The 16114-nt window shown below is 38.7% G+C and overlaps 1 protein-coding gene across 1 annotated transcript in view; it reads right to left on the bottom strand.

Moving 5' to 3' along the window:
* The window catches only part of SPAG1 (sperm associated antigen 1), a 114190-nt gene that overhangs the window by 16286 nt on the left and 81790 nt on the right, over positions 1-16114 (bottom strand). Inside the window, exons 16-17 of the mRNA XM_089666487.1 lie at positions 14811-14937; positions 10600-10758 (exon numbers count right to left, since the gene is read on the bottom strand). Of these exons, the coding sequence (XP_089522613.1) occupies positions 10600-10758; positions 14811-14937 (286 nt within the window). The remainder of the gene's footprint in view (positions 1-10599; positions 10759-14810; positions 14938-16114) is intronic.

The following is a 16114-nucleotide window of genomic DNA, read 5'->3' as shown; positions in this document are numbered from 1 at the left end:
ACAGGAACAGAGTTGAGGCTGTTAACCTGCTGGAGCTCCCTCCCCTGTCACCATTTTTCTCTTGGTGTCAGGAAAACTTGTAACAAGTGATTTATGCTGATAGAGGAATGAAGCAGCAGACAAATTACACTTAGTGCTGTAACAGAGACACACACATAACATGTCAGAGCAGCCCTCAAAATTTCCACTCGCCTGCTTGCATTTGGCGAGTGGAAATAACGTGGGGGCAAGGCACTGGGCTCTCTATCTCTGCAGGTGGGCCCAGCCAGCAGGCAGGAAGGCCAAACTGCTCTCTCTGCGATTTTGCCCTCACTAATAAACTCAATCCATTTCTATTACTTAAAGATTTAAATTGATACATTTGTAATCTATCCCTCAAAAGATATTTCTACATCAAACAAGAAAAAGATAAATTGTCCAAGAATATCATACATACATACATCATATACTTCTTCTCCAATCTGTTTCGACTTCGAAACAGATATAATAGAAACATTAGAACAATTATACAATGAGAACTTAGAACTGAACCTTTTTACGCAACATCTGGAAACCTTCTCTCCTATAGTATACACATCTCTCAAACCCAAATCGGTGTTTTTTCCCCATCGCATGTCAAAGGCCCATATCTCAAAAGTGTCTATAAAGTGGTCTATTATGACTTACTTAACCTTTGTCAGACATCCACGCAACCTCTCAAGAGTAACCTCTCTAGACAAGAAAATACGGCACTCAAAACATTAATTGATAATATGGAAATCGTAATCAAAACTGCAGCCAAAGGGGGTGATATCGTTATCCAAAACAGAGCAGATTACATCCTGGAAGCCAAAAGACTTCTAGCAGACACATCCACATACACTAAGCTTCCTAAAGACCCCATTACACAATTAAAATTAGAGGAAGATAAATTAGTTCAACAGGCTCTTCATAATCACATCATAACTAAATCTGAGGCCGTGTTTCTCATCAGGGAGTGCTACCGAATTCCCTACTTTTATCACATTCCGAAAATTAACAAGAACATAGAAACACCCCCATGTTGCCCAATCGTAGCGGCTATGGAAAGTAACACCACAGGCTTTACTTTGTACATAGACCAATTTCTACAGCCACTTGCTCAGAAACTACATTCATAAAAGCAGGATGGTGCATGTTTATTGAAATTACTAACCCCCTACCAATGGGAGACCAATTATTTATGGCTCTGACTTGACGTTAATTCTTTATATACGTCAATCCCACACTAATTTGGCCTGAAAGCACTATAATATTTCCTCTCATCAGATCCTAATCTTAATCTGATACAAACCTCCTTTATCTTGGAGACCACAGAATTTTGCTTACCCAATAATTATTTAAGTTTTAACGGTGAATACTACATCCAAATGCAAAGCACAGCCATGGAAGCTAATTTTGCTCCATCCTATGCCAATTTAGCCATGAGACTTTGGGAAGAAAACTACATCTGGAAAAACAACCTCTTTGTGGCCAATATTGTGTTCTATGGGAGATACATATATGACATTATTGCCCAGCCACATTAATAAACCAGTTTGTCACACATTGCAATAATAATTCCCATGGTTTATCTTTCACTTATGTTTGTGATCCGAACACATTGGCCTTTCTGGATCTGGAGGTTAGTCATAGTAATGGTACAATATACACCAAGAAGTACAGTAAGCCCACTGCGGGCAATTCCTACATTCACTACAACAGCTCCCATTTCCCTAAATAGATTTGCAATATCCTGAAAAGGTAATTCTGTCGATTGGGGCAGAATTGTACCGGAGACAGTGACTATATAGAACAAAGCTCTGTCTTAAAAAATACATTCTTAGACAAGGGGTACCAATTGTGAATTAACAGACCAGGCTTATAGCTATTATCTAAAAGGCAAACCTGTAAAAATCAACAGAGAAAATAATGGTCACTACACCAGATTTATCACAACATTCCAAACCAATAACCAACATGTCAGGATGGAAAAAAGATTATTAAGACATTGGAACATCTGAAAACCAACATTTCCACTAAACCAAAAGTCACTTACCATAGGGCTCCCAATCTTAAAAAAAAGATAGCCCCCAGTAAACTTCTCATCTCTGTGTCTAATCCTCCCCCTACAAACCTTGTCCCACTTACAGGCATGTATCAATGCCGTAAAGCTCTCTGTAAGAACTGTTATTTTGTCACACATGGACAAAAGGACTATATTATAAATGGCAAGACCTATAAAAGTGACAACTTTTACAATTGTTCGTCAGACTTTATAGTGTATTGTCTGTTTTGTCCATGTGGTAAACTATGTGGTCCGCACTATACGCTCACTTAGACAATGATTCTGAGAGCACAGACGGTTAATTGAAGAAGGGACAGATAAACCTAGTATTCCCCGTCACTTTGCGGAGTACCACCAGAAATCCCCTATAACAGGGGCGGGCAACTGTGGCCCTCCAGCTGTTGGTGAACTACAAGTCCCATCATGCCTTTGGGAGTCGTGCTTATAACTGTCAGTTTTGCAATGCCTTACGGGACTTGTAGTTCTACAACAGCTTGAGGGCCACAGTTGCCCACCCCTGCCCTATAGGACTCTGAGTTTTGGTTTTAGAACAAATCCCGAAAACCTTGCCAGAAGCAAAAAGATTTAATAAATTATATGCCAGAGAAACCTTTTGGATTTATTCTCTAGACACCCTTTCACTTGGAGGTTTGAATGGAGAATTGGAAATGACCATTATCTAGATATCGGTTCCTTAACGGTTACTATGTATACAGTTTTTACACACCATTCATTCGCATATTTTTCTATTCATTCTCAGGTAATCTGATTGTATTTATACTATACTGATAATATGGGGGTGGCTGGACCATATCTGGGTTAATCTCCCTTTTTTTTTATTCATTTCCTCATCAATCAGTGAGTATATTTTTATATAGGTTGTTTTTACATCTTCTTAATGTAATTTATACCAGTCATCATGTCATTTATTGATGTATATTTACATTAGCCATTATCCTGTCATTTTTCATGACGTATATTTGAGTGATCATGTAATTTTTTATGACGTATATCTATTTTAGTCATGTCATTTTTTTAAGATGCATATTTATATTATTCATAATGTCAATTTTCTTGCATTTCGTGTAATATATACATTCATTATATTTTTAGCCTCACTTATTTAGTAATTGGTTTACATATTTTTTAATTGCTTTGTATTGTGTCGGTGTCCACACCATGTTTTACCTACTCATCAATTATTAGCATCCTAGCCCGATCTGTTCACAGGTTGTCCATTGTTTCTAATTATGGCATTATCGGTATAATTTATTGTGTTAAACCCCACTCTTGTTCCTTTAAGAACTATCCACGGCTGATCCCGGTCCCAGATAAACAGAAATTACTAGTCTGCCTCCGTCAGCTTGACAGTGTTAATATTTGGTACAGAAGCCTTTGTTTGCAATTACAGAGGTCAAACGTTTCCTGTAGTTCTTGACCAGGTTTGCACACACTGCAACAGGGATTTTGGCCCACTCCTCCACACAGATATCCTCTAGATCTGTTAGGTTTCGGGGCTGTCGCTGAGCAACACAGAGTTTCAGCTCCCTCCAAAGATATTCTATTGGATTTAGGTCTGGAGACTGGCTAGGCCACTCCAGAACCTTGATATGCTTCTTACGGAGCCACTCCTTGGTTATCCTGGCTGTGTGCTTCGGGTCGTTGTCATGTTGGAAGAACCAGCCACGACCCATCTTCAATGCTCTGACTGAGGGAAGGAGGTTGTTGCTCAAAATCTCACAATAAATGGCCCCATTCATCCTCTCCTTAATACAGTGCAGTCGTCCTGTCCCCTTCGCAGAAAAGCACCCCCAAAGCATGATGTTACCACCCCCATGCTTCACAGTAGGGATGGTGTTCTTGGGATGCAACTCATCCTTCTTTTTCCTCCAAACATGATGAGTGAAGTTTAGACCAAAAAGTTCTACTTTGTTCTCATCTGACCACATGACTTTCTCCATGCCTCCTCTGGAACATCCAGATGGTCATTGGCAAACTTCAGATGGGCCTGGACATGTGATGACTTGAGCAGGGGAACCTTCTGTGCAATGCATGATTTGAAACCATGACGGCGTAGTGTTCTACCGACAGTGACCTTTGAAACTGTGGTCCCAGCTCTCTTCATGTCATTGACCAGCTCCTCCCTTGTAGTTCTGGGCTGATTCCTCACCTTTCTTATCATCAGTGATACCCCACGAGGTGCAATCTTGCATGGAGCCCCAGTCCGAGGGAGACCTTTCCAGCCTTGTGGAGGTCCACAATTTTGTCTCTGGTGTCTTTTGACAGCTCTTTGGTCTTGCCCATGGTAGTAGTTGGCGTCTGACTGACTGTGGGGTGGTCAGGTGTCTTTAAAGAGCTCAGACAGGTGCTACTAAGTTAGATTGATGAGTGGAATAGACGTGGACTTTTTAAAGGCACAGTAACAGGTCTTTGAGAGACAGAATTCTTGCTGTTTCTTAGGTGTTCAAATACTTATGTTCAGCAGTGCAAGACAAATAAATTCTTTAAAAATCATACAATGTGATTTCCTGAATTTTTTTTTTTATTCTGTCTCTCAGAGTGGGAATGCACCTACAATGTGAATTTCAGACCCTTCCATGATTTCTAAGTGGAAGAACTTGCAAAATCGCAGGGTGTTCAACTACTTCTGTTCCTCACTGTAGTGCCCAATGAGACTATATGTAGCCAAAAGAAATAGTGAATATAAATACGTGAATCCCTAAATGCGGGATTTTTAATATTACATAAATAATTGTGATGAGTGCGGTGATCAAAAAAACAAATACTACCCAGTAGACATAAATTAGTGATATCACAACAAAAGTGATGTCAAAAAACAAATATAAAAGTGTCACATGAAAAATGTCCAAGAAGGGTAAAGTCCAAAGATAATGTGGAAAACACCAAATCTTTCCAATGGATCAGATAGTGCAGGTGATAGTGTTAAATCTGCACGAAAAGCAAAAGGAAATAATCCATAATCAACTGAATTGCCCCGTCACCTGCAGGTGCCAGGGATATCGCCGCTGGGTATTATTCCTAAAAAAGAACCGAATACCTACCGGCTTATTCACCACCTATCATTCCCAAAAGGCTTTGAACCTATGCCTAAGCTACAGAAAGCACAGCACTGAGATTTCAAGGTTACCTGATGAAAAACCTCAGCATCTGGTTATGTGCTTTATGCTGATGGGGAAATCAGTGCAGATTTGTTGACCCTCCAACAGAGATTATGTGACCAGATGCCTAGGCGTTGAGTCATCTGGTCAGACACTATGGAATCTCAGAGCAAAATGAGACAGCAGGGAAGCAAAATGGCACAGATGTGATTGCAGCCAAGGTTCACCTTAAGTATATTGATTGATTTGCTGATCATTGGCTGTCTATTCACCATCAAATCACATCTGCTGCAGATTACACCACAAGTGAAGATCTGGATTTAAACCTTAGTTGCCTATGCTGCCGTTCACATCTACCAGCTGCCGCAGACTCACATGAATGTTAACAAACAAAAAAGCCGTCACCTCTACACATCAAATGGGCCTAGATTTTAAACCTCTATAAACATGCCCCACTTTCATGTCTGCCAGTTGTATCTGTGAATGGCAGACAGTCTGCATCATTCTTTTGGTGTATAAATGGGGAATACGACACCCTTGTAAAGAGTGAAGATATAAAAACTCACCATGAAGTTCAGTGATGGTTCTAAATATACTCAGCCTCCAGCCTTGTGTATTTTTATCTCCAGAGAACTTGGCCATTACCCCTGATATCTGTTACACTAAGAGGTCCTGTTATCACATATATAACACATATAAACACTTATAGTGCTAATCGCTGACAGATAAATGGCTTTGCTTCAGCAGACTCTTATATGATTCTCTGTAACCTGAATGAACCTAATATATGAATGACTGGCGCTAAAATCTGATGCAATTGATGTTTATTCACATGTGGACAAAATTATCCAGTAAAGTGATAGCACTGTACACTACATCTACTGAATACAGGGTCACTAACCTTACTAGACCCATAACTAACACAGAATGACCAGGGTGAGGATGTCTGGTCTTAAAAGAAAAACCCAGCTCAACGAACAGATGTCGAGTATATGCAACGACTCTCAACATAAATTTTTGAAAATATGGGAGCCGTGGTTGCAATACGCCTTTCCCACGCTCCCCCCGGCCAGTGTGGGGAGGTAATGGAGTTTGGTATTGGCGCTCGTGGACCCCTGCTCTTTGGTGTGTATGTGTGTTTTTTTTTTTTTCCTCTCTGTTCTCTCTTTTTTGTTTGTTTTGGTGTGACAGTGGACAGCTGCCTTTAGTTGCGTTAGTCAGAGGTTCACTGATGTTATTGTAACCTATGTGCCATTGATAGCCCCTGCGTGGGCATACGTTTTGCCTTATTAGAATTAGAGCGTTGTCTGCTCTATTATGCCTTTTTTTATCAGTGCAATTGATAGCCCCTGCGTGGGTGTGTTTTGTTGCCTCTGTTTTATACGGTTTAAAATTAATAAAAACAATTGAAATACAAAAGAAAAACCCAAATTCAAAGCCTCATTTTGATTAACAAGAGTGCTTATGCAGAACCATACCAAGGCATTTTTAAATGCATCCTGAATGCAATACTTTTTTTTAAAAACAAATAAAATGGTGTTGCGCTAATATCAATAGTACTAAGGACACAATAATTCGAAGAGTGGGGAGACAGAAAAAATAACCCCAAAACAGAGGTGATAAGTATAAAGGCCTTAATCCAGACCTAATTAGGTGCAATATGAACTGTGACAAAGACAACATGAGTAATTATTATTATTACACAGGATTTATATAGCGCCAACAGTTTGCTCAGAGCTTTACATTATAGTGGAAGACAATACAGTAACAATACAGTTCAATACAAGAGGGATAGGAGGGCCCTGCTCCTTGGAGCTTACAATCTAGGAGTATAATAATAATCAGCAAGTGAACATAAATAATACATAAAGATGTAAAGGCCTGAACCCAGACCAAACAAAGTGCAATATAGCTTGTGATGAAATACAACGTGAACAATAGTCACCAAGCGAACATAAATAATGTATTCAACATAATAGAACTAACACATCCTAAATAAAAGTGCACAAAAAACACAGTGCAAAGAAAACTGTGCAAAGAAAACTGCCAAAATCAAATGGCAAAAAATATGTGCAAAACTAATCATACAAAGTGCATGAAACTATAAATGCATGAAACTATAAATGCATCATAAATAATACATCAAAATGTAAAGGCCTGAAACCAGACCAAACTAAGTGCAATATGGATTGTGATGAACACAACGTCCACAATAATCAACAAGTGAACATAAATAATACATAAAAATGTAAAGGCCTGAACCCAGACCAAAGTAAGTGCAATATGGATTGTGATGAAATACAACGTGAACAATAGTCACCAAATTAACATAAATAATGTATTCAACATAATAGAACTAACACGTCCTAAATAAAAGTGCACAAAAAACACAGTGCAAAGAAAACTGTGCCAAAATGAAATGGCAAAAAATATGTACAAAACTAATCATACAAGGTGCATGAAACTACAAATGCATGAAACTATAAATGCATCATAAAAAATACATCAAAATGTAAAGGCCTGAAACCAGACCAAACTAAGTGCAATATGGATTGTGATGATTGTAATAGGACTAGCACGTCCTAAATAAAAAGGGCACAAAAAGCGCCGTGCAAAGAAAACTGTGACAATCAAAAAGCGAAGAAATATATGTGCAAAACTAATTATACATGGTGCATGAAACTAAAAATGCACCTTATAATCTGGACTGATGCCAGTGAAAAATGCACAGTGGAAATAATTGTGCGCCAATAAGCACAAAATTGTTCATGTTGTATTTCATCACAATCTATATTGCACTTAGTTTGGTCTGGGTTCAGGCCTTTACATTTTTATGTATTATTTCTGTTCACTTGCTGATATTACTCACGTTGTCTTTGTTTAATACTTTTTTTTAGTGTTCTTTAACCACTTCAAGTCCGGACACTTTCACCCCCTTCCTGCCCAGGCTAATTTTCAGCTTACAGTGCTATCACACTTTGAATGACAATTGCGCGGTCATGCAACACTGTACCCTTATGAATTTTTTAGCATTTTTTTTTAGACAGATAAAGCTTTATTTTGGTGGTATTTATTCACCACTGCAATTATTTTTTTGCTATATAAATGAAAAAGTCTAAACATTTTGAAAAAAAAAAAAGTGTTTTTCTTTTAAAATTTTGCAATAAATAATCTTTTGTCATAAATCTTGGCCAAAATGTATTCAGCTATCTTTTTAGTAAAAAAAAAAAAATTTTTATTTTTTTTTACATTTTTATTTTTTTTTTATATTATTATTTTGCTATTTTTTTTTAACATACTTTCACCCTAATAGTGACACTGTACTACTTGTGTGGGGTGATGAAGATTTTTTTTTTTACTGATTGCTTTTACACCCATAAGGGCTATAAAAACAATCATTTCTCCTTCTCTTTGGCTGCATTCTAACAGCCATTGAAAAATACTGTGTAAGCTGTGATTGGTCACTGCTTGTCACATGGTACAAGGCTGTTAATAGCCTTGTACCATGTGACCTCTGTGATCATTCACAAATTTCACTAGTAGTAAGCAATGATGTCAGCAAGTGACATCTTGCTTACTACTATTCATGTGATCACATGATCGGGACCTCTCACAGAGGTCCCGTACAGTGATCAGTGTTCCGTTCTTGGAGCGCACACAGGCAATGGATGCGGGAGGATGTTTATAAATGGCCACCTGCTCCTGCACTGCTCCCGTCCAGCCGTTTTATGCGCATTCTCTGCATTACAGTAAAAAAACCTTCCACTACCCGTTTCCCCGTCTTAAAGCAGAACTTCCCCAAAGGGGGAAATTTCGCTTGTTTGTTTCCTACCCCCTCCACTACCACATTTGGCACATTTGGTGCAGTAGGAAGCTGGCTCTGAAGCTGCAAGGCTTTACTTCCGGTTTCCCTTACTGAAGATGCCGTCATCTACACCTGAAGCCGACTGAAGACTTGGGGGAGCACATCGCTGAATCCATGGATAGCCAAGTGTCCTTATAATAAAAATTATTATATAATATTATATAATAATATATTAATTTTAGAGGGGAAGCCTGGAGCTCTGCTTTAATGCTCAAAACAAATCTGCACTTTTATTTGGGTTCAACAATTTTCTCATGAACTTTTCAGTTTGAAAATTACTAAAGCACTCTTTACCCACTCTCCATAATACAGTTTAATCCTGCTCCCTTGCACACAACAGAAATTTTTTTTTTCTATTATTATTTCTATTTTTGTATTATTATTTATAATATTATTATTTCTAATTCTAGTATTATTTCTATTAATATTACTATTTTATTGTTATTATTTCCAGTTCAATTTCTAGTATTACTTATTTCCATTATTATTAATAATTCTATTAGTTCTATTTCGATTATTATTTCTATTGCTAATATTATCGCTATTTCTATTAATATTTCTATTGTTATTAATATTATTATTATTTTGAAGTTGCTCTTTAAAGCAGCTTTAACAATCAGTGATACTGAACACTAGCAAGACTTTTGTTCAAGGCTGTCATATGTACAATAGAAGAAAAAACTTTGAGCCGATAACAAAGTTCAATAGAACATATTCCACCCATAGAGCTGCTGTACATTCTGTAGCAGAAGGGCAGAATTCCAGCTCCAGGGATGAAAATGAGTGTGTAATACAGGGAAACATGGTAAGAAGTAGAAAAGGGGGTGTTTTGTTGATTTGTCTGGACAAGGTAGGTGCTGCAGAGAGGAATCAATATTAGGTGGGGGGTGGGGAATAAATGGAGGTGGAGGGATGTCTTCTGCCATGGAGGAGGGTAAAGCCCAGCTCCAGGCAAAATTAAATTTAAATAGTGTATTGTGCCTCAATTACCTTACTCCTTGGTCTTGACTCTATACACCACTTCCTAAGCCATCCTGTAGTGTAATGGATCAAAGCCAAATTTTTTTTTTTACATTTTGGAGTTGGGCTTTAGGTAGGATTGTTGGATGTCATTTATAGATAGCTCATAGCTTATGAAGGGAAAGGATTTCAGGGATTCTATTTCAGTTTGAGAAATTTGAGGTCGGAGTCATTGAGAATGCTTGTCAGTTAATCATTTATCAGGTAGACATTGCACCTTTTCTCCAACACCCCACACCTCCAACAGAGATGGCTCAAGATTCTGTTTTGTGCTGAAAACAGTGTGCAAAGAGATGATCGAGCAAGGTTCATTGGGGGTTATGCACAATGAACTGAACCACAATGCACAACATAGTAGATAGTGCATTACTATACATTGCAGGTTAACCCAGGTAGAAAATGTCTCTACACAGGTTATCAGTATATGTTCTGTTATTGTTCCCCTATATACCGTGAAAGTGCCTTTCCAATAATAATACAATATTGTAATTTTAAAGCCTATCAGTTATTAGTTGATAATAGTGACATACCTCATCAATCAGGATCTTCTTCCTCTGTTTGTCATGTCGATTGGCTTTTAGACTATTTGATAAAAATGGTGTGATTTCTTCTAATAAAGTACTGGCTTCCTGGACTCCTGGATCTAGAGAGATCACTTTCCGAAGATCACTGGCACAATCTTGATAATTCTAAAGGAAAAGAAAAAAAATCTAAATGTTCTACTATTAGTATAACACATCATTACAGAACCCTCTTGTTCTGCTCTTGCAGGTCCGTGTCTCAGACTGCAATATATAATATGTGTGTATGTGTTCATAGGAACATATCAGCACTACATGCATATTATGCACATGGAGAAGAAATTAATATCACTTTCCCGTCCCCTAAGAAATCACACTCATTGTGTGCCAAAAGCTGTGTTTGGCCATCTTTTCCTACCCCTTCCCACACTATTAGACCCTATACACAATGGATGATTTTCCGGTTGCTCCTAGGGGCTCCTGGCATTTTTTTTCCTGCATCTAAATGCCATTGCATGTTAGCCTATATGTCCATTCACACATAGGCGTTTAGAGGAGTTTAGAGGCAGGGAGTTAAGAGGCAGGAGAAAAAAACCAAGACCAGTGCATCCAGGAGCAGTGGCGTTTTGGCAGAAAAAATGATTGACGCCCGGAAACGAGTCTAAACATGCGTTAACACTAAATGCATTTAGCGCTTGAGCGTTAATTCATTTCAATGGACAATGAAATGAACTAACGTGACTAAATGCACCTGAATGCGTTACACACTTACAAATGTCAAACATTTATTTCTGTCAAAATGCTGCTGCCAAGAGAAAAGGCTTCTAGGAATGTTGTCAGAACGTCCTGTGTGCTCGAGGCCTTAGACTGTGTCTGTGCATTTTTCTTGCTGTGCTTTAATATTATGTGAGATTTAATTGGATAAAAAAAGTCACCTTCCAATGTGTCTCATTCCATTTGATCCACTGTATTAGTCATGAATTGTAATAACTGCTTAACTGAAGGCACAATCAAACAATAATCATTACAAATCATTAAAAAGTAGTCAAAATGGGACATTTTGCAATGGGATTGTACAGTGTGTGGACAGTAAATAATCAGTACATCTAATGTATATTATCTTCAAAAATGTGAACACAGTATATTCCAAAATGTGCACAAAACTAACATAAGCGTGCTTACCTATAGAAGAGTACAGTGATGTGCCCTAGGTTGCTTTTATCATACCCCTCCGAGTACCATAATTCCCAGTTTCTGCCCCATTCTGTTTACCTCATATTACCTAAAGAAATGTTGTGTGCATGTCATGAAATATTCATTGCTCCTATTATATGCATGTATGGAGCCAAGGGAAGACACTTAAAACAATTGCCTTGCTTATACTGTTAGCAAAGAGCATATAACATCTCATAAATGTAAATTAAATTTATGGTGTGGGTAAAGGCTAATCATAGTTTTCTTTGTAGAAATGTAACTGGTGAGTCATTCATATCAATCAATAATTCTTTATCAGCAAGGAGCACAAGGAAGGGCAACACATAACTAAAAATTTACAGAAATTCCCGGCTCACTTACCAGCCAACCTTCAACAAACCGAACCGGCCCTGAGTCACATTGAAAACAAGGGCTTTAGGGGGTTAATTTGCACACATTTGCAAATATATGCTTAAGCTGCAGTGGCCATGTTACCTGACAGAAGCATATATTCTTCCTAAGTCTAGTAAAAACTAAAAAGGTATATATATATATATATATATATATATATATATATATATATATATATATATATATATATATATATACACACACATACATACATATACACATAACTTCTACTATATATACACTGCTCAAAAAAATTAAAGAAACACTTTTTAATTAGAGTATTGCATCCCTTTAAGTAAACTCCTGGGATATTGATCTGGTCAGTTAAGTAGCAGAGAGAGTTGTTAATCAGTTTCAGCTGCTTTGGTGTTAATGAAATTAACAACAGGTGCACTAGATGGGAAACAATGAAATGACCCCCAAAACAGGAATGGTTTTACGGGTAGAGGCCACTTGCATTTTTTTCCCTACTCATCTTTTCTGACTGTTTTTCACTAGTTTTGCATTTGGCTAGGGTCAGTGTCAGAAGGTTTGCTGTGTCTCCCAGCACAGTCTCAAGAACATGGAGGAGATTCCAGGAGACAGGCAGTTACTCTTGGAGAGCTGGACAGGGTCGTAGTAGGTCCTTAACCCATCAGCAGGATCGGTTTCTGCTCCTTTGTGCAAGGAGGAACAGGATGAGCACTGTCAGAGACCTACTAAATGACCTCCAGCAGGCCATTGGTGTGAATGTCTCTGACCAAACAATCAGAAACAGACTTCATGAGGGTGGCCTGAGGGCCCGACGTCCTCTAGTGGGCCTTGTGCCCACTGCCCAGCACCACAGAACCACCATTAAACACCAGAATTGGCAGGTCCTCTACTGGCGCCCTGTGCTTTTCACAGATAAGAGCAGGTTCACCCTGAGCACATGTGACAGACATGAAAGGGTCTGGAGAAGCCGTGAAGAATGTTATGCTGCCTGCAACATCGTTCAGCATGACCGTTTTGGTGGTGGTTTAGTGATGGTCTGGAGAGGCATATCCATGGAGGGACGCACAGACCTCTACAGGCTAGACAATGGCACTCTGACTGCCATTGGGGATCGGGATGAAATCCTTGGACCCATTGTCAGACCCTACGCTGGTGCAGTGGGTCCTGGGTTCCTCCTGGTGCACGATAATGCCCAGCCTCATGTGGCAAGAGTATGCAGGAAGTTTCTACAGGATGAAGGAATTGATACCATTGAATGACCCCCACACTCGCCTGACCTAAATCCAATAGAACACCTCTGGGATACCATGTTTTGAGTCAGACGTCGCCAGGTTGCATCTCAGACTGTCCAAGAGCTCAGTGATGCCCTGGTCCAGATCTGGGAGGAAATACCCCAGGACACCATCCGTCGTCTCATTAGGAGCATGCCCTGAAGTTGTCAGGCATCCATACAAACACGTGGGGGCCATAAAACTACTGACTATCATTTTGGGTTGCTGCAATGAAATTTCAGCAAAATGGACTAGCCTGCTTCATCATTTTTTCACTTTGAGTTTTAGGGTGTCTTTGAATTCAGTCCTCTGTAGGTTGATAATTTTCATTTCCATCAAACAATGGGGCATTTTTACGTTCTTAACACATTACCCAATATCAATATAGAGATCAAGCATGATATGCTTCCCCATTGAGATCTGATGTGTTTTCAAAGTGCTCTTTTAATTTTTTTTGAGCTCTATCTATATATATATATATATATATATATATATATATATATATATATATATATATATATATATATATATTCTACCAAATATATATCACTATACTATATTACTATCTCTAGTAAGTGTGTACTGGTAGAGCTGGATGGTTGACAACCGGGTGGCAGGCTTAGTTTGGAGCATACACATGTGATGTGTAAGAACTTTGGGTTCTAAGTTGATTTACTTCTATGAACAATGTGGCTATCGTTTCCTAGATGAACAGTAGGTAGCTGTGTAGTATAACCTGGGTAGGTTCTATACAAAATCTTTACTGGTTGGAATTGTAGTATACAGTCAACGTGCTCCAGGGGATATGGACTCTCTCTTCCTGAGGGCTTATGGTGGAGTACTTGTACAAATGTTCTAGAAGACTGAACTCTATGTACAGTATATTGTCTTGAGGATATGTAAAGTTGGATTAGCAGCATCAGGTGCCGACAAAGCTTTGGTGTTTTTATTTTGTACACACTGGTTTGCTCAGTTAAATGTAGAGAACACATCCAAGATAAAAATATAATGCAGCATGATTTTTTATGACCACATCTGTTCGTGTTTTAGGAATGAAAGGCTGAATTATTTGAAAACACTTGACTAAAATGCAGCCATTCCTCTGGAAAGTAGAAAATATCAGTATAATGTACTACTCAGTATGTTCACTTGTGACTTCCATAAACATACACAATGCACTGTATGACCATGTAATACAGATGAACTTTACCATACATTACATGCCTGGATTGTGAAAATCACTTCAAACACACCCAGTGAATACGGCTTCCTGTCTGTGGGCTATTTCTACATTACAACACAAGCTGCTGGTGGCATAGAAATCCAGCAGCAGTGCAGTTATGCTTTGTCAGTTATTATCCTCTCATTTACCTCTAATCCTTTGTAGGCCTGAGCTCGCCTGTACAAAGCCTTGATATTAGAAGCATCCCTGCGCAGGGCACAGTCACAGTCATGTCTGGCCTCTTCATACTGGCACAGTTTCAGATAGCATAGGGCCCTGCAAAAGAAAGTGTAAGCTCAGCTGAAATTCGGCATTTGTCGGCCCAGCAAATTGTGTTAGCATATAAAAAAGAAACAGGCTTGTTTGGTACAGGGTAAGATTGTCATGATGTGCCCCCAGTCTAGTTTTATTGTACAAAACCTTTTCATTGAACATTTATATTCACCTTAAAGTAAATAAAGCCATGTACTGTGCTTGTTTAAGAATGCAAGCTATAAATTAACTTGTCACAAGCTCAAGCAATTTAAGCCAAGAATATATGGACACAATACAGAAGCAGAGGTTGAAAACCACATATACAAAATGAGCAGTAGATTCAGAGATAGAGGCAGCTTAAGTTCTAAGCACATCTTGACTTTTCCTGTCAAGGCTCCCCCACCCTTGTCTGCCAAGCCTCCTTATAGCCCGGTAGTTGGAAGGTGTTGGGCTACTGATATCCATTCTCTCTTCCTTTTATCTAAACACGGACACTGAGCTTAGCTAAACACTTGGGTTTATATAAAGTACATGCTGGACAATTATGCATGTCCAACTACTCTTTAAGGTATTGGCACCTTTACAATTTTAGTAAAAATCTTTGTAACTTAAGAATAACTTCTACAGATCAAATTGTGATGCTGTCAAGTTTTGGTGACTTTAACAGTGCACAAAGTTATCTTGTGGCTATTCGGGCCATAAATAATGCCCAGCATTTGGCATATTGGTAGATTGCAAAGTGACATGCTCCTCTCTACTTGTTGTAAGTATATGGAGGAAATATTCTGCCCAACAGCCTAAGACAGCCAATTGAAGCTGGCCATAGATGAATCCAAATTTGGCCAGTTCAGAAGGGATCAGACATATTTTGATCCATGTATGGCCACTCCCACTTGACAGAAGTCGATCTAATGATTGACTTCCTGATCTGTCTGAATACAATGGCACAGCAGAGAGGATTCCTCTATCCACCTCGCTTGTGTGGATGGGGGAATCCGTATATTTTTTTTCCAATCAGCCTGAGGTAACTATGGCCAGCCTAAGTACCCATGTGGAATCTGATTCCTAGGGGAAGCAATTCTACTTCCTTTACGGTATATAGAAAACATTATTATGGTTACGTTCAGTTGGTGTAAAGTTGCTTGTAAACTATTACTATCCTCATGTCAGGGTCTGGCAATATGCATCCTCACAATGG

Source organism: Staurois parvus, unplaced genomic scaffold, assembly GCF_062004578.1.
Source record: "Staurois parvus isolate SC_StPar_1 unplaced genomic scaffold, SC_StPar_1.0 ptg000052l, whole genome shotgun sequence".
Classification (NCBI taxonomy): Eukaryota; Metazoa; Chordata; class Amphibia; order Anura; family Ranidae; genus Staurois; species Staurois parvus.
This window is presented reverse-complemented; position numbering and strand designations above follow the sequence as displayed.